At 34.8% G+C, this 20,347-nt stretch overlaps 1 protein-coding gene across 2 annotated transcripts in view; it reads left to right on the plus strand.

Moving 5' to 3' along the window:
* The window catches only part of thsd7ba (thrombospondin, type I, domain containing 7Ba), a 149,478-nt gene that overhangs the window by 12,567 nt on the left and 116,564 nt on the right, over window positions 1-20,347 (plus strand). For both annotated transcript variants that reach the window (XM_044131882.1, XM_044131883.1), the window contains exon 3: window positions 4,759-4,938. In XM_044131882.1, the coding sequence (XP_043987817.1) occupies window positions 4,776-4,938 (163 nt within the window). In that variant the 5' untranslated portion in view covers window positions 4,759-4,775. The remainder of the gene's footprint in view (window positions 1-4,758; window positions 4,939-20,347) is intronic.

Raw genomic sequence — 20,347 nt, forward strand, 5'->3', positions numbered from 1 at the left:
TCAAAATAGGGCTGGTGCCCATCTCCAGCACTGGACAAGAGGCATTATGCACAGTGAAAACCTAAAATGTGATGCATTAAACATTTTCATTTGGACTTGCAGTGTTTTAAAAGGTTAGAATACATTTGTGTTTTTCTGATCCCATCAATATCGTGATCTCATCCTTTTTTTGAATGAAAGTCAAGAGGGAAAAAGAGCCCCTAATAAGTAAACAGTAGCTTTTTTTTTATCCTCATACAAAATTTAAATTCACAATCATCTAGGAATCCATTGAATCTTTTTTTTAAAGCTTTCTCTTCGTCTACATTGTAAATATAGTAGCTTATGGATAAAGCAGAGAGACAATATTTGTAGCTTATGGATAAAGCAGAGAGACAATATTTGTATGTAGCAGGATTTACAAAAGAAACTAGGTGACCCAGCAATCAGTTCAAACTTTGATTTAACAGTAGATAATATTTGTACTTTGATTGTTTATCCAATTCTCCTTTATCCTTGAATATCTTGGGTTTCAAACATCATGCTGCTGAGACAGAGAGAACAATAATGGCAGAGATATAATTGCAATGTAAAAAAGGAACACAAAAGCCAAAAACTTCAAAATCATGGAATTCAAAACAAAATCTAGAGCTCACCAAAGTCCAAAAGAAAAAAATCAAAATTACATCGTAGTTTACATCATAGTTGTTTCTGTTCTTCATGGTCATTCATTTCAATGAATGCACCTGAGAAGGAGAAATGAGGAATGGCATGGGATGGGTTGCCATGTTTTTATTGCTAGCAATCAAAAGCAATTATGTGCATAACAATGTGGAAAAAATACTTAAAGCCTTGTTAACCAGACCGGTTTGAATGCAGACCAAAAAGACAAGATAGGAACAAGCATGAATATCAACAGAGAATGTAAAGACAGAAAGACCGGGTTGGCTAAATAATTTTGTGAAAACCCAGTGAGGAAGGTTGCATCGCAGGCTGTAGTCAAAGGTGTTTGTTTCCACTTGAATTCAGCAGAGTGTTTGGCTTATTTAAAGAGAGGCTGGAGGATCACATGTTGACTCTTTAGAGTCTTGGCAAACCAAATTAGCTTTTTTTTTATTTGGAAACATCTCATCAAGTCTTAATTGTTATGATCACCTGTGAAACGGAGGGTTGTGGAGTTCTGCACATCTGTTCCCTTATAATAACTTCAGGATTTTTGCTGACTGAGTCCAGTGAGTGGGCACCAAACCAGGACAGAACGACAGATTGCATTCCATCAGATCATGTAGCTTCCAACGCGGTGCGCAGCATCATCCTAGCCATGCTGCTGATCTCCAGGTTTTTTTCCATCCAAAGAGAGCTTGGCATGTGCCTTTGACCTAGATATTTAGCTGCTTTAAGCGCTGGTCTTTTCCAAAAAAAAAAAAAAAAGAAGAAATTTAATCCACTTTAGCCGGTGTTTCTCTTTATAGTGCCTTGGACATTATCTGTACCCCTGGAACCTTTTCCTTTTCCTTTTTTTTTTCTTTTTAGCATTTTATTACACAGTTAATGTTAGGATCGTAAGTTGTTTTACAGTTTGATTTGATTCTAGTTTAAATATTATTTGTTAGTTTTTTATTTTAGTTAGATCAGTCTTGTTGCTGTTTTTTTTTCAGTTCAATCTTTTCTTAGTGATTGTAGTTTATACGCTAATTTATTGTGTAAAGTTATTCTTAGTTACCCGAGTTTATTATTTTTAATTTGCTTTACTGTAAGATTAATTTGTTTGTCCCTGGTGTACTCTTCCTCACCACCTGTGTCACTTTGAGTCTCTCTCCCACTGGTCTGTCTGCCTTCTGCTCTTTCCACTCAGTTAGCCAGTCAGCCCAGGTCCATTGTTTCAGCATTTTACCGCCTAGTACTTAAGCACCTCTTTCTCAATCACCCCTTGCTGGTTTCTCCCATCAATTCCTTGCTGTCGTTTTTTCTCCTGGATTCCTGTTTTTGTTTTGTCTCTGGTTTCATGTGTTTCCTGTGGTTTTCATATTTTTTTTTATTAAGTAATTCTTTACCAACAAGCTGCCTTTGCCTCTCTGCATTTGGGTTGTTCATTAACCAGCCTACAACACTACATAGAAAACTCTTTTAGGAAGACTTTTAGTATAGAATAAGATAGAAAGTGGTCTGCAGTTTAGAAATGGAAAGCAAAACCCCCCAAAAAAACTAGCTTTCAATTTCTTTGACAAATGAAGTGTAGTGTGTAATTGCACTCACCCTCCTTCAATCTAATACCCCCAAAGTAAAACTCTGAGCAAGCAAGAAAGCATTAAATTGAGGAACAGCCAAGTGATTTGTTGTAACTCTGGAGAAACCGAGGAGATTCACAGTGCATGCAGAAGAGTCTGTTGATACGAGAACTGTTAGTCATGCATTACAAGGATGTAAAATTTATCAAAAAAAGACTAAAAGAAAGCTATTGTTAAAATAGTCTTCTGATAAGTCCTAAAAGCAGTTTACAATAAAGCCAGTTAGGGACACTGCAAACATCCAAAAGGAGGTTCTGTGTCCAAATCAGAGAAAAATGAAGCATTCTACTCTGTATGCACAATGTTATATGTGGCAGAAAACTAATACTGAACATCCCCATTGACACACCATTTCTACCGTGAAACATGGTAACTGCTTTATTCTATGGGGATGCTTTTCTTCAGCAGGGACAGGGAAGCTGGTTAGAGTTGATGGGAAGATGGATGGAGCTGAAAAAGGCTGTCCTGGAGAAAAACCCAATAGAAAATGCAAAAGATTTGAGACGAGGGAGAATGATTGCATTCCTACATGACAATGTCCTGAAACATAAACCAGAGCTATGATAGGATAGGATAGAACAGTTTAGATCAAAGCACCGTTATGTGTTAGAAAAGCCTAATTACGAACTACTGTTAAGGCACAGTCTTACCGAGCTTGAAGAATTTGTTCAAGGGGCAGTAAGTAGGATACTTTGATTGAAAGTGCCTGAGTTTAATGTGAAAAGGTTTGCAGCTAAATTTTGCAAAAAAAAATATATAAATAAAAGTCTGACCCTGGGATTAAATGAAATGTCCATTTGAAAATGAAGTCTGGCATTCTTCCAGGACATGCATGTTTTTATAGGCTGTTTCTGTTCCAGATCTTGTTTCCTAATTAGTCCTAATGTGCTCTGTTAGCCTTAAAGAGAGAACTGCTTGTCCTGTGAATAGTCAAATCAGGCAGACTGGAGGGAGGATGTAATCTAGGATCAGTCAGGTATGCTTTCCAAACGGTGCCACAAGAGAGAAAGGGTTGTAATCAGTAGCTAGAGGTGTCTAATTGGCATATGGGTGTGCAAGCATCAGGGTGGGTTGTTCAGTCAACCGAACAAAGAGTACATTCTGTTGATAGAAATGTGAGAGAAAGGCAGCAGTAAGAAGAAATAGAAATGACTTAAATTACATGTAATATAGATAAAATCTTTAAAATACAGATCTGCAGAGCTGGTGGAAGGGTTAAGGCTGGCAGCTTCATATTACCGCTAATAAGTTTGTTGGATTGCCAAATGTTGAAATTTGTGTGTACACTGAATTTATTTAAAAAAATGACTGGAATAAAATGCCAAAGCTCGAACAAAATTAGACTGTCAATAACTGTGCATCTGGGTTCCCAAGTCCAGGCACCAAGCCATCTTTTTCTCTACATATTTTTCATTAAGCAAAATTCAGCACCATGAAAACACAGAAAAATCACCAAAGCCAAAAATGTAATCTCTCTAAACAAGATCAAGCAACAGTAATTCAAAGCTTTGGCCTGCCACAGAAACACCATGTAAAAAAAAAAAAAATCAAAAATATAAAATGCAGAATTATTCTTTAGTAGTTACTCCACCATTAGATCCTCTTCATGATTTCTAATCACTAAGAAAAAGCTTAGTAAACTCATTATTTTAATTTGATCTGCAAAATTGAAAACAAATACCATTCAAGCAGACATCCATGCTGTAAAGATGTATTTTATTATTATGCTCAGTAAGATAAAATGATTTTTTGAATTAATAAATGATAAACACTAAGCTTTAGATAAAAGGATACTTTAATCTTTGTAAACACTAACGTTAATGTCTTTGTAAATGTTTATGAGGAAAGAGTTTCTTCTGTTGAGCACATAAAGCGCTTTTATGTTGGACTTCTGAACAACAAAGTGAGAAGAAAAAACTACTGGGATAACTCTGGCTGAAAAGCTCATCAACAATAGCAAATTCTTCAATAACCATGTGCTACAGTGCAACAAAATTTTGTTCTTAGACAGTGAGTCAGTGACTCTCAGGAATCCCAGTAAAATCCCAAATAAATTGAGGATTAAAAGTAACCGAAGAAGCAACAAATTGCAAGTGAAACATGCAAATGTTTTGTTACTTTGCAAACTTAAATCTTTCTACAGGTCTATCCATCTTGCTGTTCATGATATGTTTGGATGATTTATTTGTTTTGTCCGTCTAGCAGAAGAAGCTTGCATATTCCCTTATATGCATCGTGTATGTAGTAAACTGAAATTGGAAATAAATTGTTTCCGTTGGGTGGAACAATGTGCCTCATTTTGGATGGTGACACTGCATATTATGTTTCTGAACTCAAAGTTCTTGGTTTTATTTCCATACAGCAGATAGTCTCAGTGACATTCTCGTCTTTTCCCTTATGATCAGTCCCTTCCCACCTCTGGTTATTCTGGCCCAGGTTTCTGGATATATTTCTTATTAAGATAGTGATGAATTTCATTTTATCCTCACAGGAGTAAGAGAGGCAGCAATGGGCTGGACTATGACTCTGAAAGATGACTTTGGGGTCAGCGCCTGGACACGGCACACTGGGAACTTCCTCAGCCTTTTCCTTCTCATCTCGTCTCTCTTTTCCATTCCAGCCCTCTCGGACATTGTTCTTTCCAAAGCCCATCATTTTTCATGGAAAGCAGGTAAAATATTTTATGATTGGCCTTTGCCATTGCTGTTTTTCACTTTTGATAACTTTCTTCTGTAAAAACAAATTGGGTCAGTCAGTTAAAAGCATTAACATTTAGAAAGTGAAATGTGTTGCATTTATTCCACAATGATGTTTTTCCACATTTTCTCAAATAAAACATTTGAGAAATGTTTTATTTCTCAATTGGAAATAAATATCAACTCTTCGACCATCTTCCCTGTCCTTGCAAAAGCAAAGTGACCTAACAGCATAATGCTTCTCGTAGGTTTATTTGGTTTTTTTAGTGTCAGTTTTTTGCAACAGAGGGTTTATCATGTAGGCAGAAAAAAGGTTTTGAATTCATTTGACCATAGCACTTGTTCCCCAAATGTTTGCTCTCTTGTTGTTATGCATGTTTCATAGCCTAGTTCTGCTCTAAACTCTTCCTGAACTTGATTCCAGTTCCTATTTCCTGATTTCTAACTGTACCTGGGTTGCACCAGGCACAGATCTTGCATCATTTCTCCATTCGGTGGGCCACTGCTTTTGCACCCAAGAATGTGACAGTAGATCCAATTATATAAGCAGTTTTTTTGAGAAAGCTAAGTTTCACAATAATTTTCACAAACCCAACGTTTATTTTTCAAGAATGAGGCCACATGATGCTATCCACCAAGTGGAAACTACTTACTCCTAAGCAGTTTTTTAAAGGTAATTTTATTTAGGGGTATCAAAACCTTTCAGTCCTATTGATGGAAAGAAATTGAAACATATATATCATTTTCCTTCCATTTCACAAGTAAGCACAACTTTAGTTTGGTCTTCTATACAAGATCTCAACAAAATATCTAAAAGATTGTGGTTATGGAATGACAGTATACTAGCAGGGCACTTTATATTGGCTGTCCTATATCTAGTGGGATTAAGTTACGATATAGTCAAATATACTTTAAATACCAGGATACTTTACTTGTCTTTACTAATAGTAGTCTTGAGTATTTCTAAAACTCAATAAAACACATTTTTCTTTCAGTAGAGCATGTCTCATAAAAGTGTCAGGTTGCATATTTGAACGTGCACACCCACCTACGCCTAAAGTGTAAGAGTCAATAACATGTTTAGAAAACAAAGATACTAAGCACTAATCAATCAAAAATAATAATTTTATTTTCAGAGAAACCCACTCTTTGGAGGGAGTAATCGCCTTTTTTCTTACTGACACAGGGAGCATAAATCTTTGTCTGCTTGACATCATCAAGCCTGTAGGTCTGTATGCCTCGATGGTTAGCATAATAATATTTTTTTCTGAGTGACTGTTCGCCAACACTCCCATATGTGACAAGAGGGGTAGAAATAGCAATGTATGTGAAGCAGTTAAACTTCAGACTCATCTGCGCACACAAATTTCATCTGCTGAAATGGGTTGAGAAGAAGTTCCACCCTGTTTAAATTTTTATTAAAAAAACGCATCAATATAACAAGTACATGTACATTTTAGATTTCCTGGTTTTATTACAAGTGTGGAAGCTTGTAAACTATACCCACATATACTATGTGGGTATATTTTTTTTCTTTTATATGCAAAAATATTTATTTTCTGAGAACCATATTCCAAGGACACTTCCTTGTTTCAGTTTGCTTCACAAAGAATTTTGAATAAGTTCTGAATTTAGTCTCCCCTTGCCTCAAAAATTGAGTTTTTGAGGTGAGCATTTGCAAGGTTGCCAGAACAGGAAATCTTGGCCTTTCCACACAAAGGCCCCACCTGCTATGCGATTAGCACTTTCATTTCTCACTCTGTGAGAAATGACACTGCCCGTGAGATAAAGAGATTGATTAATTTCACTTGAAAGCGCTTTATGTTCAAAAGGGATGTAACCAGGACACCAAGCGTTAGGATTTGACATCCTTGCAGAGCTAAGATGGCTTATGAGTTGTTTCTTGACTGGAAAAAGGAAATCAATTCAGAATCAAGAAAGAAAAAGTCAGTATCCAACTTATGTCTGTTTGCCTGCAGGGAATCAGTGAGAATAGAACAAATGGTACTGAAATGTCTTGAAGTTAAATCCTAAAACAAACTTCAGTCATGTGGTGCAATGTGGGTAGCTGGTGTGTGGTGTTGCAATAGGATGCAATGTTAGATTGAATAAAATTCCACAAAAGTTGCTCAAATTGACAAGGTTGTTTTTAATGAATGCAGCGTTTACTTGAGCTTCAGGTTATCTTAAAAAGGAAATGACTTTGCACCAGTTCTAGATTTTACATGATGTAAGCAATTGTTAATTGAACTTCAAAATTATCTTGATTAAAAAAAGTGAAATGAGTTATGCACTTTCTTTATTTTCTGAAATAATAAAATAAAATATTTTTGTTGAAAAAACAAAATGACTTTCTTATCAAGATTTTTCTCTCGAATACAGATTCATCCTATTTAAGACTAAATACTCCTGATTCAATGGCTACATTAGGATAAATGTAAACACTACAAACTATGACTTGTTTTTAGCAAGTCATCAATCGACTTGCTGGCTCTGGGTAATGGTACTTCTGTATAAGCCGCTTGCATTCTCTGGTATAGAGCAGACACCTGGTACCATCAACTCAAGGTATCCACGGACTAAGAAAACAAAGCAACCCATATTATCACCTTAGCGCCACTGTGTTTGACAGCCAGCGTAATAATGTTATTTCTAAAATGCTCCATAAGTTTCAATTATCTTCTCAGTGCAAACGACACTTCCAGTCAGCTCACAATATTTGTAATGAAACAGATAACGGCGACATTGGATGACACCTTACAGGTGATGATGTTGCACTTTCTTATCCCCCTTGGGTAGCACTGTGTCGATTATGCAGTGTTCAGAAGGAACAATGTACTGTGGCTCAGGCAACAACAGGAACACAATTTGGACATATTTTGTATAAATTAAATTATGTAACTCCTAGAAGCAAAGCTGCAAAGACGAGAAAAAAGGTAGGTAAAAAGCTAATTTAATTCCAAAGACAACATTGAAATCCAATATTACCATGACAACTACATTGTACTCAGCACATTTGAATTCTAAATTTGGCTCATAAGCAGCCTTTTTTTAAATATGCAATAGCCTAAAGTTTGATCTGCTCTAAATTAGCACAGCCACACTATTGTGTTTGGTGTGCCTATGTAGGCCAGGAGCATTGTTGGCGGACTCTTTTATGTGAGCCAGTTCCCAGAGCTGTAGCTAAGCTTCGAGTCTACGGCTCAAACAGGGAGCGGCAGCCATTTATGCTTGACCTTCATCAATGCCTTTAAGAACAGAATAGAGCACTGAAGCAGTGTGCCTAATGGACCTATTATTTAACTCTTTAAGATAACTGTTCACAGATATTCTCTTGCAAACAACCTCACTAGCCTATTTTCAGTGCTGAGTAACACATTTGCCACAATGTGTTACAGCGTTGAAAGTATTACAAGATTGAAACAAAAACACCAAGGTTGCCTGTTAGAGAATATGTGCTACTTTACAAAGGATAACAGTTTTCTATTGATTTCCAATTTAACATTACTGCTAAGTGGACATTATAAGGGCTATCACTTGGAAACTTAAAAGCTGCTCTTCCCACCAGTGGTGCCACCTACACGGTACAGGGTTATCTATGCTCACCTGCATGTTGTGTGATTAATATGGTTACAGTCATGTTGTCGTAGGTGTATCTTGTCAAAGGAGCGTTGGCTGGTAGTTCATACAACATGACAAAAACAATCTATACTCCTTCCTTGTGTCATTCCATGATGATAGAATGACCTATCAAGCACGATCAGGACAGTGTTGTGTATCATTAACAAACCCTTGCAGAGACTGCTCTTCTGAGAGCGTCTGTACCCTGACCTACTGCAGCCTGTTTGTACAGTGTCACCTCTGACAGAACTTGACCATTGGTCATTCTTTAAAGTGGCTTGTGTTAGTTTGCATTGTCATATTCTCATGTATAAAGGCGAGGCACTACACATTTATTTGTACTACACATTTTCAGCAACTGGGCAATTCCAAGTACTTTAAATGATTGAAACCACAAAAGATGAGATGAAGAGGAAAACAATGAGAGATTGAAAAATAGACAACAGTTCATGATGTTCCAGGTGCTACTAATCAAAGAAAGCTCTAAGCAAGCTGGGTTTTAGTCTTAATTTAGAGGAACTCTGTGTTTCTGTATTTTTGCAGTTTTCTGGATGTTGGTATCAGATTAGAGGAGCATAGAAACTGAATGCTGCTTTTCCATGTTTGGGTCTGATCTTAGGGACTTAAAGTATCCCTATCACACTGAGTGTTCTAAAAGGTTGATACAGTGACATCACACCTTCATTGTATTCTGGTGCTAAGCCAAATAGTTGGTTTGGATAAAAGTGACTACCAAATGTACAATACAATACAACTTCCAAAAAAGTATTAGTTTCTTGTGAATCACAACTGTTTTGTCTCTTGATTTTTTTCAGTTTCAGAAACAGTCATAGAGATTATGATTTTGTTCCGGAGGGGATATATATTTGATGCTTCATATGAGGGCTCGTAGGCATAAACTGTCTTGTCAGTGGTAGAGGGTGGGAGGTGGGGAGCAAATGTCCAGATAGCACCCCCTAACCAGTCAACAACCGGAGATGTTGCTTAAATAGTTCTGCGCATCCAGCATATTCCACATGCAATTTCTTGTTGAATTTGCATGAAGAGTTTGACAAAAAAGCCAAAGGCAAGGCTGTGTTGTTCTTTAGATGTCAATACAATTAACTGACATTGCTTAGCCTTCTCTCCTCACCTCTAAATCCAGAAAAGTCACAACTTCAGACACAATAGGATATCTCAACAGGAGCCATGTTTATAGCATTTTATTGGTTTCACTTTTTAGAACTTGGTCATATTTGTATTCCAAAGTTCAGTTTAGAGAGCAGGAAAATAATTGCTTTTATATCTATATTTCAAGGCCTTTTTTTTCAAAGAGCTTTATTCCTTGTTATTTTTCTTTCATTTTTGCTGAAAAACAGGAATCCAAATGCTGCAAGCTTCCTTCATGCCTTAAAAATTCACTGAAAATTGTGTAGAAAAGTAAACAATATCATTAAAAGCATGCTTTTTAAATATATAAATAGTTTTATATAGTTTTTCATTTACAAGTCGCCTTGTTTGACTATAAAAAAACAATCTAATTTTATTTCTTCTGGCCAGATGTCCTGTGCAGAATAAGCATAACAATTAGGCTTTTCTAACACATAAAGGTGCTCTCACATACCATATTTATGGTATGTGAGAACATCCAGCTGCAAGCTTTAGCTGAGTGAAGATAATTTGCAAACTTGTATTGAGAAATCAATACAGGTTTTCCTTAATTAGGGGCCTCTCAGTGTCTGGTGGATTATTTAGAGATCTTCTGAAAGTTATCCACACTCAATACCTTACTGTATGTAATTTATAATGCATTTTCTAATGAAACCTTCTCTAGTGTCTTGAAAAACTGACCTAAATAGTATCAGTTTAGCTAATTTGTTCAGATTACTCTTGTTTTTAACTAATAGTGGAATATTGAATGAATAGGCCTTTCTTTGTGGAGTTTGTATGTTCTTACTCTGACATTCTCACACCTGGAGGTATTAAAGTAAATCTCTTATGCGCAAGGCTGCTCCCATATTCAAGCTTATTATCATGATGTGAAAATGATTAGGACTGTTCTTTGAAAAACAAAATATATAAATTGCACAAAACATTATTATTCAATTGTTTTGTTAAAGTAAGATGTTCCAATTCTAACATGTTGTAATGGTGCTATTAATAAATCTTTTGATAGTCAGGCAAAAGATTCACAATGCGTTTCAGTGCCAGAGTGTATTTATTTGAAATACCGCCTCACTGTTGCGCCATCAAAGCTGATATCAAATACAAGTGCTGCTTCAGCTTCTCTTCTTCCTTGAATAAGCTTGACGAAAGGCAGTGTGCAAGCCTATGAGGAATTCAATTTAAACCAAATACCACTGAATAATTTACAGGGTTTTTTTATTTTATTTATGGTGACAAAGAAAAAAATCACATTAGTTAAATCTTCTCACAGAAGAAGTTGTTGGAGACAGACGATATTAAATTACATTCATAAAATTATTGTTCTGTTGCATATATATATCTGTTGTAAATGTACTACTCTTCCAATAGCATTATAGTTTTATAAAGTGAAATGAGAGGTGCAACAAAGAGCAAGAAATGTAGTAATTTGCTAAATATTTCCAATATGTAACATGCTACAAAAAAATATATACAACACACCTAGCAGTTCTAGCCATTTATGGTAGAGATATAACTTCTGGTGCAACAAGCATATGAAGCATTTTTTTATTTCTTTTATCAGCAGATGGTTGTAACATAAATATTTTTCAACAATGCCGCTGTTCCAGCTCTTTCAAACATCTTAGTTATTTCTCTGATATGCTCAATTTAGTCATGTTAGTCTTTCATTTCCCCCCTGGTGAGGGTTAAAGAACGAGAAAGCTCCACAGGCAGTGTCAGATACACTGCTCCAATCTATGCCTATTCCTTTAATTGTACAAGATCACTGACTACTTAGAGAAGGTGGGCAATGAACTACCTTCTACTCCTCATTGCCAAAAAGGAGTAGGTGATGCTACTAAGGAAGCACTAAGAAGTTTGCTAAGGAAGGATATAAAAAAAAAAAAAAAACGATGCATGTTGTTAGAAATCAGGAAATCTGCTTACATGACCCTCGCTACTTCCGTAGCCTGACTTCAGGTTCAGGGTGTCAAAATGCTTGCAGAGAAAATATTAAATGGACCTTCTCTTTGACCTTCAAAAACTGCATATTCAGTCAAATGTAAAAATCTTTGTCTCATTTTGACATTGGATTTAAAAGTTTATGATACAGATTTTTGCCTAAAGTGAAAATTTGATACTACTCCTTTAATGAGCTTTGTCATTTGAATTGCCTCAAGTGTAACATTTTTCTCATTATTTCATTCTTCGCTGTATCCCTGACTTCTTAAAACTCAAAACACGGTTTGATTTTGAGCATTACTGAACATACTAAAGACAACCACATGTAAAGGTCGTATGCTAATAAAAGCAATGTGGTGTCTAATTAGGGCTCCAGCAGTCAGGTTGATGGGAAGTGGACAGCTTTCCTTGACAGCTTAAGGATGGGGTTTGGGTTGTGAGTTTGGTGGCAAGACTTTTAGCAGCTATATAAACTAATAAGATACCAGACCAAAAAACAGTCTCTTCTTTCATAAATTTTCATTATTTAAATAAATTGTATTGATAAGTAGCTGAACCAAATATGTTCTAAAATTATGTGGATTAGTTGTGAGGGAAAGCAAAATTAATAGAGCCAATTAGCCATGAATATTATGAAGACTGGCAGTACTGACCAGAGAGATCGAGGACTTTTGAAATTTTTAAATTAATATTTTTTTAATTATGAAACAAACTTGTAATCCTAACATTCTCATCCATTTCCTGTAAAATCATTTGTTACTGGTAGGACTTTCAATTTAGCTGAGCTGATTCAGTAAAATTGAACTGATTCAAATGTGCATTGGCCATACGTATTCAAAAGTGACTTATTGGACTCTGTATTATTCATTATTCTTGATATTGGAAACATTTTGTCCTAATTTGAGTTTTTGTAAGACAACTTTAATATGCTTCTAAAGAGCTCCTATGATGTCCTGACAAGTCATCACCTGTAAGATGCAAAGCCTTATCATTTGTGTGTGACTTCACACATACATTTACAGCCTTTTTGAGTGACACGAATAGATAGAGGCCTGTAGCAGACAATACAATCTCCCTCTGAACATTATTATAAATTGTGATAAACAATTGTTTTAGAAAATGTGTGCCTTGCTCAAAGACTTGTGGCCAACCACAAAAATCAGGAGTTTATTTTTTTTCAGGTACTTTACTGCATTATGACATTTTTTTTCAGTGTCAAATAGGCTACACACAATACAGCATAGAAGCATCTTTTTGTTATATCACCTTGAATAAAACACGTAAAAAAGACACATTCCCTCACAAACTCATATTGTGTTGAATGTTATTCAAGAGTTTGAATTAAAAAAAAAATCTTGCAGCATTAAATAATATTTGTGCTTGCTAAAAAGTGGAATGTTTGCTCTACTGAAAATCTGGTGCTGTTTTCATTCCTTTACATACTAATATAATACAATAACACCGTGTTACATAGCACACACAACTTTTCAGAAATTGTGCACAGGCATGATGCCATGCTTCTTCAGCGATGTAAATTGACCCAAATAGGGTAATATGGACAAAACTGTGTTAAAGAGATACTCAATGCATTTCACTTTTTTTTATTTTGGCCTACCTGCTGCAGTTCTCTTTCCTAACTATAGGGGTCGGTACAAAAGTGTAGCTTTGATCTAAGAATAAGGGGAAAAAAGACCATATGGAGCCCAAAGATATATTAAATTTAAGATTAATGTTTCATCTGAACTGATAAGGTTTTGTGAAGTTGACCTTTAAAAACTAATGTATGAAGATTAACTGATGCACTCTCTGGCTATGGAAAGCCTAATGATACTCTCTTTTTTTATAATTTAAGCAACTTTTCATAACAGTTAAGAAAAAAAAATGGTTAAATCTATTTTGTTGCACTTTAGAATACATTTCTTGACATGCCTATATGCATCTCTTTTGGACATGCCAATCTACTCCATTATTAACATCATATTTCATAAAATCCAATATTTACTATTACAAAAAGTCTAGATCAATAAAAATCCAACCCTGAATGAATAATGAAAATTAAAAACAGTTTCTCCTCTGTCCAATTTCACTTTTAATTGTCAAAGAATCCTGCATAAATTTTGCTGTTTGGCCTCAAACCGCCTTGTGGTTTGTTCACTCAAACCTGTATCCTTGAAACTGAAAGCAGATTCAGTGGATTATGAGAGCTACATGACTGGAATGCAATTTTTTTTTTTTATCTAACTGAAAAGTTAACTTTAAAGGCTAGTGCTGTATCATGAGAAGTGCCTTTCAAACAGCAGAGGCTTTTCACATTGCCATTTTGCAAAATGTTTCATTTCGGAACAATTCTCAATTTTTTTTTTTTCATAAGCGGATTGCAGAAGGAATCAGGAATGAAATGGGACTACTTTGTAATTGGAGACGGAGTTAATTACAATCACCTCTTGTGACTACTGACATTATTCCACTAGCAGTTCCTTTGTGTAACTGAAGGGAGTCCAAAGTAGAAGCTCATTTTGTTACTGAATGGCTCCTAGATCTCCAGTTAATACTAAGGCTAAAATACTTGAAAGTCAGTTCAGGATTTTTTGCCTGATTGAAGCCACATGGTAGCAGATTGTAGCTAACTCAACAGTATTTGTGGAGACAAAGTAAGTTCTGTAGCTTGTTGCTTTAAGCTAACGCTTTAAAGCAAATCTGTAATTGCTGTAAATCTGTAATTGACACAAAAGTTGCAAAAAAAAAAAAAAAAGGAAGTGCTTACTCCTAGAGAAATATTGACTAAAAGTTTTATTGTGGCAGACAACTCAGATTCTGAGAACTCAAGGAGAACCACAAAACTATTTGCCAAAGTAAATTTTGAGTATATAACTGCATCACAAGCATGACAGTGAATCAGAAGTTTGAAGCTATCGTGGATATTGATGTCTATGGAACTATGGAGATAAGGCTGTATTTGAACTATTCATTTTCTGAGGTGAAATAATAAGTAATCAGAATTACAAAATGGACACCTTCATTTGTAGCTGTTCACATGGAGAAGCCAAACACATGTTGGTTAAAAAAAAGAGAGCTGTAGAATTCTGTAGAATTTGTGGAAACACATGCAAACACATAATTGACTTAAACTTAATTGTCTCATAATGATTAATTAAATTCACATGTATTCCATTCAATTGACTAACAACCTTCTTTCAACGTTGTAGTGTGGCCGCCAATCAGAAGAGGGAGCCGCCAGTCATCTTAAAGGAGAGCGTGTTGATAGTTGTAAGAGAAATAATCATTCCAGAACAGGAAAGTTAAATGATCCAAACTGATTTTGGTGTGGGATGCCAAATGCACCTTATGTGGTTCTGTTTTGAAATATAAACATTGGACAAGCTCCCGAAGTTTCACCTCAATTATCAATTAATCATTAGCTGATAAGATCAATCAACGTTAGATCTACTAATTAATGGATTACTTGCATCCCTACTATTCTACCAGCTCTAAAACAAGCGGCTTGTGAACATTTGATTGGAACAGTGACTTTGGTTAGACATCTCAAGATGTTTTAATGCAAATGAAGTAAACCTGCTGACAAGAGGTTTTTCCATTCCATTGCTGAAAACTTGCTGAAGCTTAAAGTATTCAGTAAATCTACAGTAGGATGGGAATACATCCTTTTTTTTTTGATGCCTTATGAGAAGTGGAAAGAATTAAGTTTTCAGACCAATGTGGCTGTCCTTGTGCTTTGGGTGTTGAAAGACTGAAAAGGTCAAACACATAAAAAGAACATAAAAGCAAATTGTCTCTGCAAGAAATGAACAGATAGAGCCAATGACATTGTCTATTGCACAATACAAAAATAAATTAAGCTTCAGCATCATTACACCTGCATCATAGTCTTTTTTTTTTTTTTTTTTTGCCAGGGCTTTTATGCTCTATAAATGCTCTTTAGTAAGGAAAGCTTCATGTATTTCAGGAAGCAACTTGCACCCTTTCCTACTCTGTATGCATGTTGTATTTGGAATTGTTTTAATTAGACAAACTCCTCTCAGCTTTGTAAAAAAAAGAAAAAAAAAAGTCTGAACAAGCGAGCCTGATTGAAGCATATTAGACCAGGGATAGACATCAGTATATACAAGGGAACTGGAAGCCTCATCTTTCCTTTGTGTTCATATTCTTCATGGCACATATAAAATGTATGAATATATGTTCATTCAATATATATTGTATGAATATTTCTATTTTTTTCAGTTAATGCCAGTAATCTTTTAAATAGGCCTTGTCATTTCCGTGAACAGATCTTTTGCTAATTATGAAGGAAAGGAACTCTCTAAATATGCAGTATGTGTGGTAAGATGAAAAAAAGAAGTTAATTATGTGATTTGTATTTGAAAGGAAGCGTCTTCAGAGACCGGTTAAAATAGCTTACTTTGTTTACTGCTCAGTCGACCCAATGGGAAACACCTGAAGAGACTGTCAGGGGAAAGCCAAAGGGATTTTTTTACTCTACCCTGAAAAATTCTCCACTATGAATCATTTTTTGATAGCAGACCACTGTCTATCAGAACGCTTGTTTTATTCCTTCTTTGAATCAGTGGCAAAGCAGAAACAGTGGTCTACAGAAACAAATCTAAAATTAGAAAATGAAAGACTTTGTTGGTGGATAAGCTTAGTGAAAAGATAAACACTTAAAAAATAATGGCATACATCACTCAGTTGCACTATTTTGAGGTTACCTTGGTAATGCAGAGCTTTAAATATTTTTGCCTCCGAACTGACAGGTTGTTAATGAATTCATCCCTTTAGATTTTTCTTTCCTTTAAATATTCAATGTCAAATGTGAATGTTTTATGTTATAGAAGATGAAACGTATTTTTCCCTCTTCAAATAAATTTTTTTTTGATGTTGCAAACTGTGTCTGAAAAAAGTGTTATGAAGGTCACATCTGGAGATAGACAAAACGTTGAAAATTCACTTTAGCTTTACTCAAAGACATGATGATTGACTTGGGCTCCATAGACTCTGCACTTGACTCAAATTTAGGCTTTGAGGACTTGATTCACACCCAGCTTTGTAAACTCAATGCAGATGTTGTTTTTTCACTCTTTCTCTCACTACACTGAACATTAAACCTTTTTTTGTAACATTCAGCATGCATGTTTAATATTTAACAAATGCTTTTATTGCATTTCCATTTCCATTATGCATTTCCATTTAATAGTTTATGAAATAACCTTGATACTACTGACTACAAAAATCTGAAATGGGGTAATAACACTTACAAGGTGTTGTCTAATTAGCAAGAAACTTCTGTTTGAACAACTTTTGTTTATCTCTGCAACATGTCATTTGTTTTCATTCATTTGTATTCCTCCTGTCTGGGGACAAGCGGCTAGATAATTATTTGTTGTTGAAAGCAGAGAAAGAGCTGCATCAACTTATTGATTCGCTGGGTACAAGTAAGCAATTTAATTAGATCTAGTTTCTTTCCCTTTTTGGTAAGGATAAAGGGTAACTGCTCAATCACAAGAATATTTCTAAAATTAAGGTTTAACCAAACATTTTACGAAAATTAATGATTAGTATAAGATATATGTTTGCCCACGTCACTTACATTAACCATGATCTGTTTGTTTTGATAAAAAATAGTAACAGATTTTAGGCCAATTTTAACCACATCAGGAAATGGTAATGAAGCTGGTATTAATAGATAGCATAGTTTATTTATGATTTTAGTGCAATAGTTTCAGTTTTGGAATAATAAAAGCAATCTAGTATCAAGATTCTGCTATTAGCTATACAAGATTCATGGGTCCATGTAGGAACACCAGCCAAGCACTTTGGCTAAGAGTTGTCCAATGTTCAGCCAGAATTATTTAAAATCTCAGAAGGTTATTCATGCATGAATAAAACAACTGGTTAAGGTAAATTACAGCAACAGCAGGGTATCTGTATGTATTTTGTGGGCATGTTGTATCATATTGAATGAGTTGATAAAAAATGTAATCAATAAGCAGAAATTTTATGAAAAAATTTTTTAAGTCATTGCCATTTATACTTTTTAAATGATTTCCAAGCTGATAAAACAATAGAATAAATGCATCAATTATATCTGAAAAGAAAAAAGGCATTTATGACCGTGAGTGTGAAACCTTCGAAGTACAGTAATAGTAGTACAGTGCCTCTCTGCTCAAAAATTCTACACTCATGACCTAAAACGTTTAGATCATATATGTTTCTATATCAGTAACAATATATAATTCAAACTATACTTACACAAAAGTGAAATTATGCAAGCATACATAATTATTTGTATTTGTGAACTGGGAATTGGGGAAACAAAATAAAATTACATTATATAATCTCCAGAAGGTACTTAGGGGATTTTGTGCACATTAAGTACCAAATAATAAATACCAAAATAAGTGGCTTACACCAGGACTACATCCCCTCGGCCATCAATTTACAGAGAATAGTAACCATATAGAAAGAACTTAAGAGGAATTTAAATGAGACATCTGCATAGAGGCATTTCAATAAGATGTAACAAACGGAGAAAACAAACGTGCAGTGAGAAAAAGACAATGATGGGAAAAGGGGGCTGTTGGGTTTTGCTGTAGGGGAGCTTGGGGGGGTTTCCTTGATCAGGAAGGATTTTCTGTCAGATAGACTTTTTTTGGCTTTACGAGACCTGTGCATGAGAAGAAACTTGATGGCAAACTAGGTATTTTTAAATATGTTCCTCTTTCTAAATGAAGGGATTTACTAATAGTCTGTTGAGGTAGAAACTTATGAGCAAAACATAAACTCATATTCTAACTTTTGCGCTCATGTTTTGCCAGATGGACAATAATTTCAATGGTCTTGTTTTGTAGCTCAACATGGCTTTCATTTAAAAAAAATTGCCGTTTTCAAGTAATTATTCCAGTTGTTAATGCTACAATGCTATCAATGTGGGAAAGCTAATGGAGAAAATGCAAAACAGTATTGAAACTTTCTATGATATTTTCAGAGCTACACTTACTGACTCACAGTGCAATCTAACAATGATAAAATGATAAGAAAAATAGAAATAAAGTAAGAAATATGCAAATGTTTCATTTGAATTCTTACTTGAAGCTCCATTCTAATTGCCCTTAGGCAGTAAATCAACCAGTGTTGAAGGTCATTTTGACATTGAACACTGCCGATCTAAATTCATTGACATCAATGGATCCTTAAGTCAAGTAGCATTTTACAAGACCAATTAAAAACTGACCCAACTCTCCACATGCTGAAGATGCAATGTCAAGTTGCAACAAATAAGAACACTTTGTAATCAAAGTTGATATGAGGGAAGACTGCTTTTGTTTTTCAGTCACCGTTGATTTTGCACAAGTTAATGAGAGGTTTCATAATACACAAACCTTAATTTATATCTAAGACAGTGAGTTTAAAGACCTAAAAAGAAAATTTTAACATATGTCATGTAGTTAAATTCTGCTATGGCTTGCAGTCATAGCTATAATTATGTTTGTGTCAGATAATCATCTTATTAAGCACAGCATTTGGAAAACAGACAATACTAATACTTACAGAGTTTGAGTCCATGTCCCTGAATCCTTGTAATTGGATGACCATGTAGATACACAATGTGTCAGAGTAACAAGCTAAGCTCATTATAAAACTAAAACTAAGGAACTTGTTAAATTCTGTTTCTTTTCAGCATCCAATAAGATGACAATTGTTGTGGAAATACATGAGGCAGTATAAGGACAGCTAGAAAAGCAGATCTTCTGTTTTTGCTTGTTTGCTAAGCTTAAAATTTTCACATCTACAAATTATTATTTATTGTTTTCAGACAAAGATAACTTGAGAATACACAAAATTGTGTTTTTAAATGAGGATTTCAATTAGAAAGGGGAAATAAAACAATCCAAAGCAACCTTGCTGTATGTGGAAAAAGGGACTCCTTTGAAAACGACATAACTTGTGCCACCCTTTAATGCAATAACCACTATGAAATCACATAATGCCATTTTCTTGACAGCCTTTTTTCCAATTCAAAAATGAAATCATAAATTGAAATCTGCATTTTGAATTTACACATTTACATTGTAATAAAATGCATAATCCTAATTGGATAACTAATTAATTAGAACTGATTTTTTTACTGTTTTAATTTCTGTTGGTACTTCACTTTGAAAGTTGGGTCAAAGTTAAGGTGTTGCTGGATGAAATTCTAATAGAACTAGCTAGTAATTATAATAGTTTGATATGCCATGCATCATTTCCGTGCCTGAAACTCCCAGCGCTTAATCATCATGATAGAAGCCAGGTCAACTTCTAATTAGGATCTGTGGAGTGATGTTTGATCTTTTATTATCCCAGAGTAATTTGATTGCTTCTGACTTTCTGCAAATGCAAAACTTTGAATGTGCATATTACTAAAAGGGGTCTTGCCTGCTAAACCTGATGCCTTCACCTGGAGGCCAACCAAATTATAACCATCCATACTTTAAATATTTTCTTGAGAGTGAGAAATAAAGGGATTCAGAGAATTTTCTTTCCTTTTTCAGTTTATTTATTTCCAGAAGAAGGTTTTTGTATCTATTCTTATAAATAACTTATATTTTTTAAATGTTGTTTTTTTTAAAGTAATACCAGCGGATTACCCACTATTAAAGCAAATATTAGTAAAGTCCTTCC

The sequence above is a fragment of the Gambusia affinis genome, linkage group LG11 (assembly GCF_019740435.1).
Source record: "Gambusia affinis linkage group LG11, SWU_Gaff_1.0, whole genome shotgun sequence".
NCBI lineage: Eukaryota > Metazoa > Chordata > Actinopteri > Cyprinodontiformes > Poeciliidae > Gambusia > Gambusia affinis.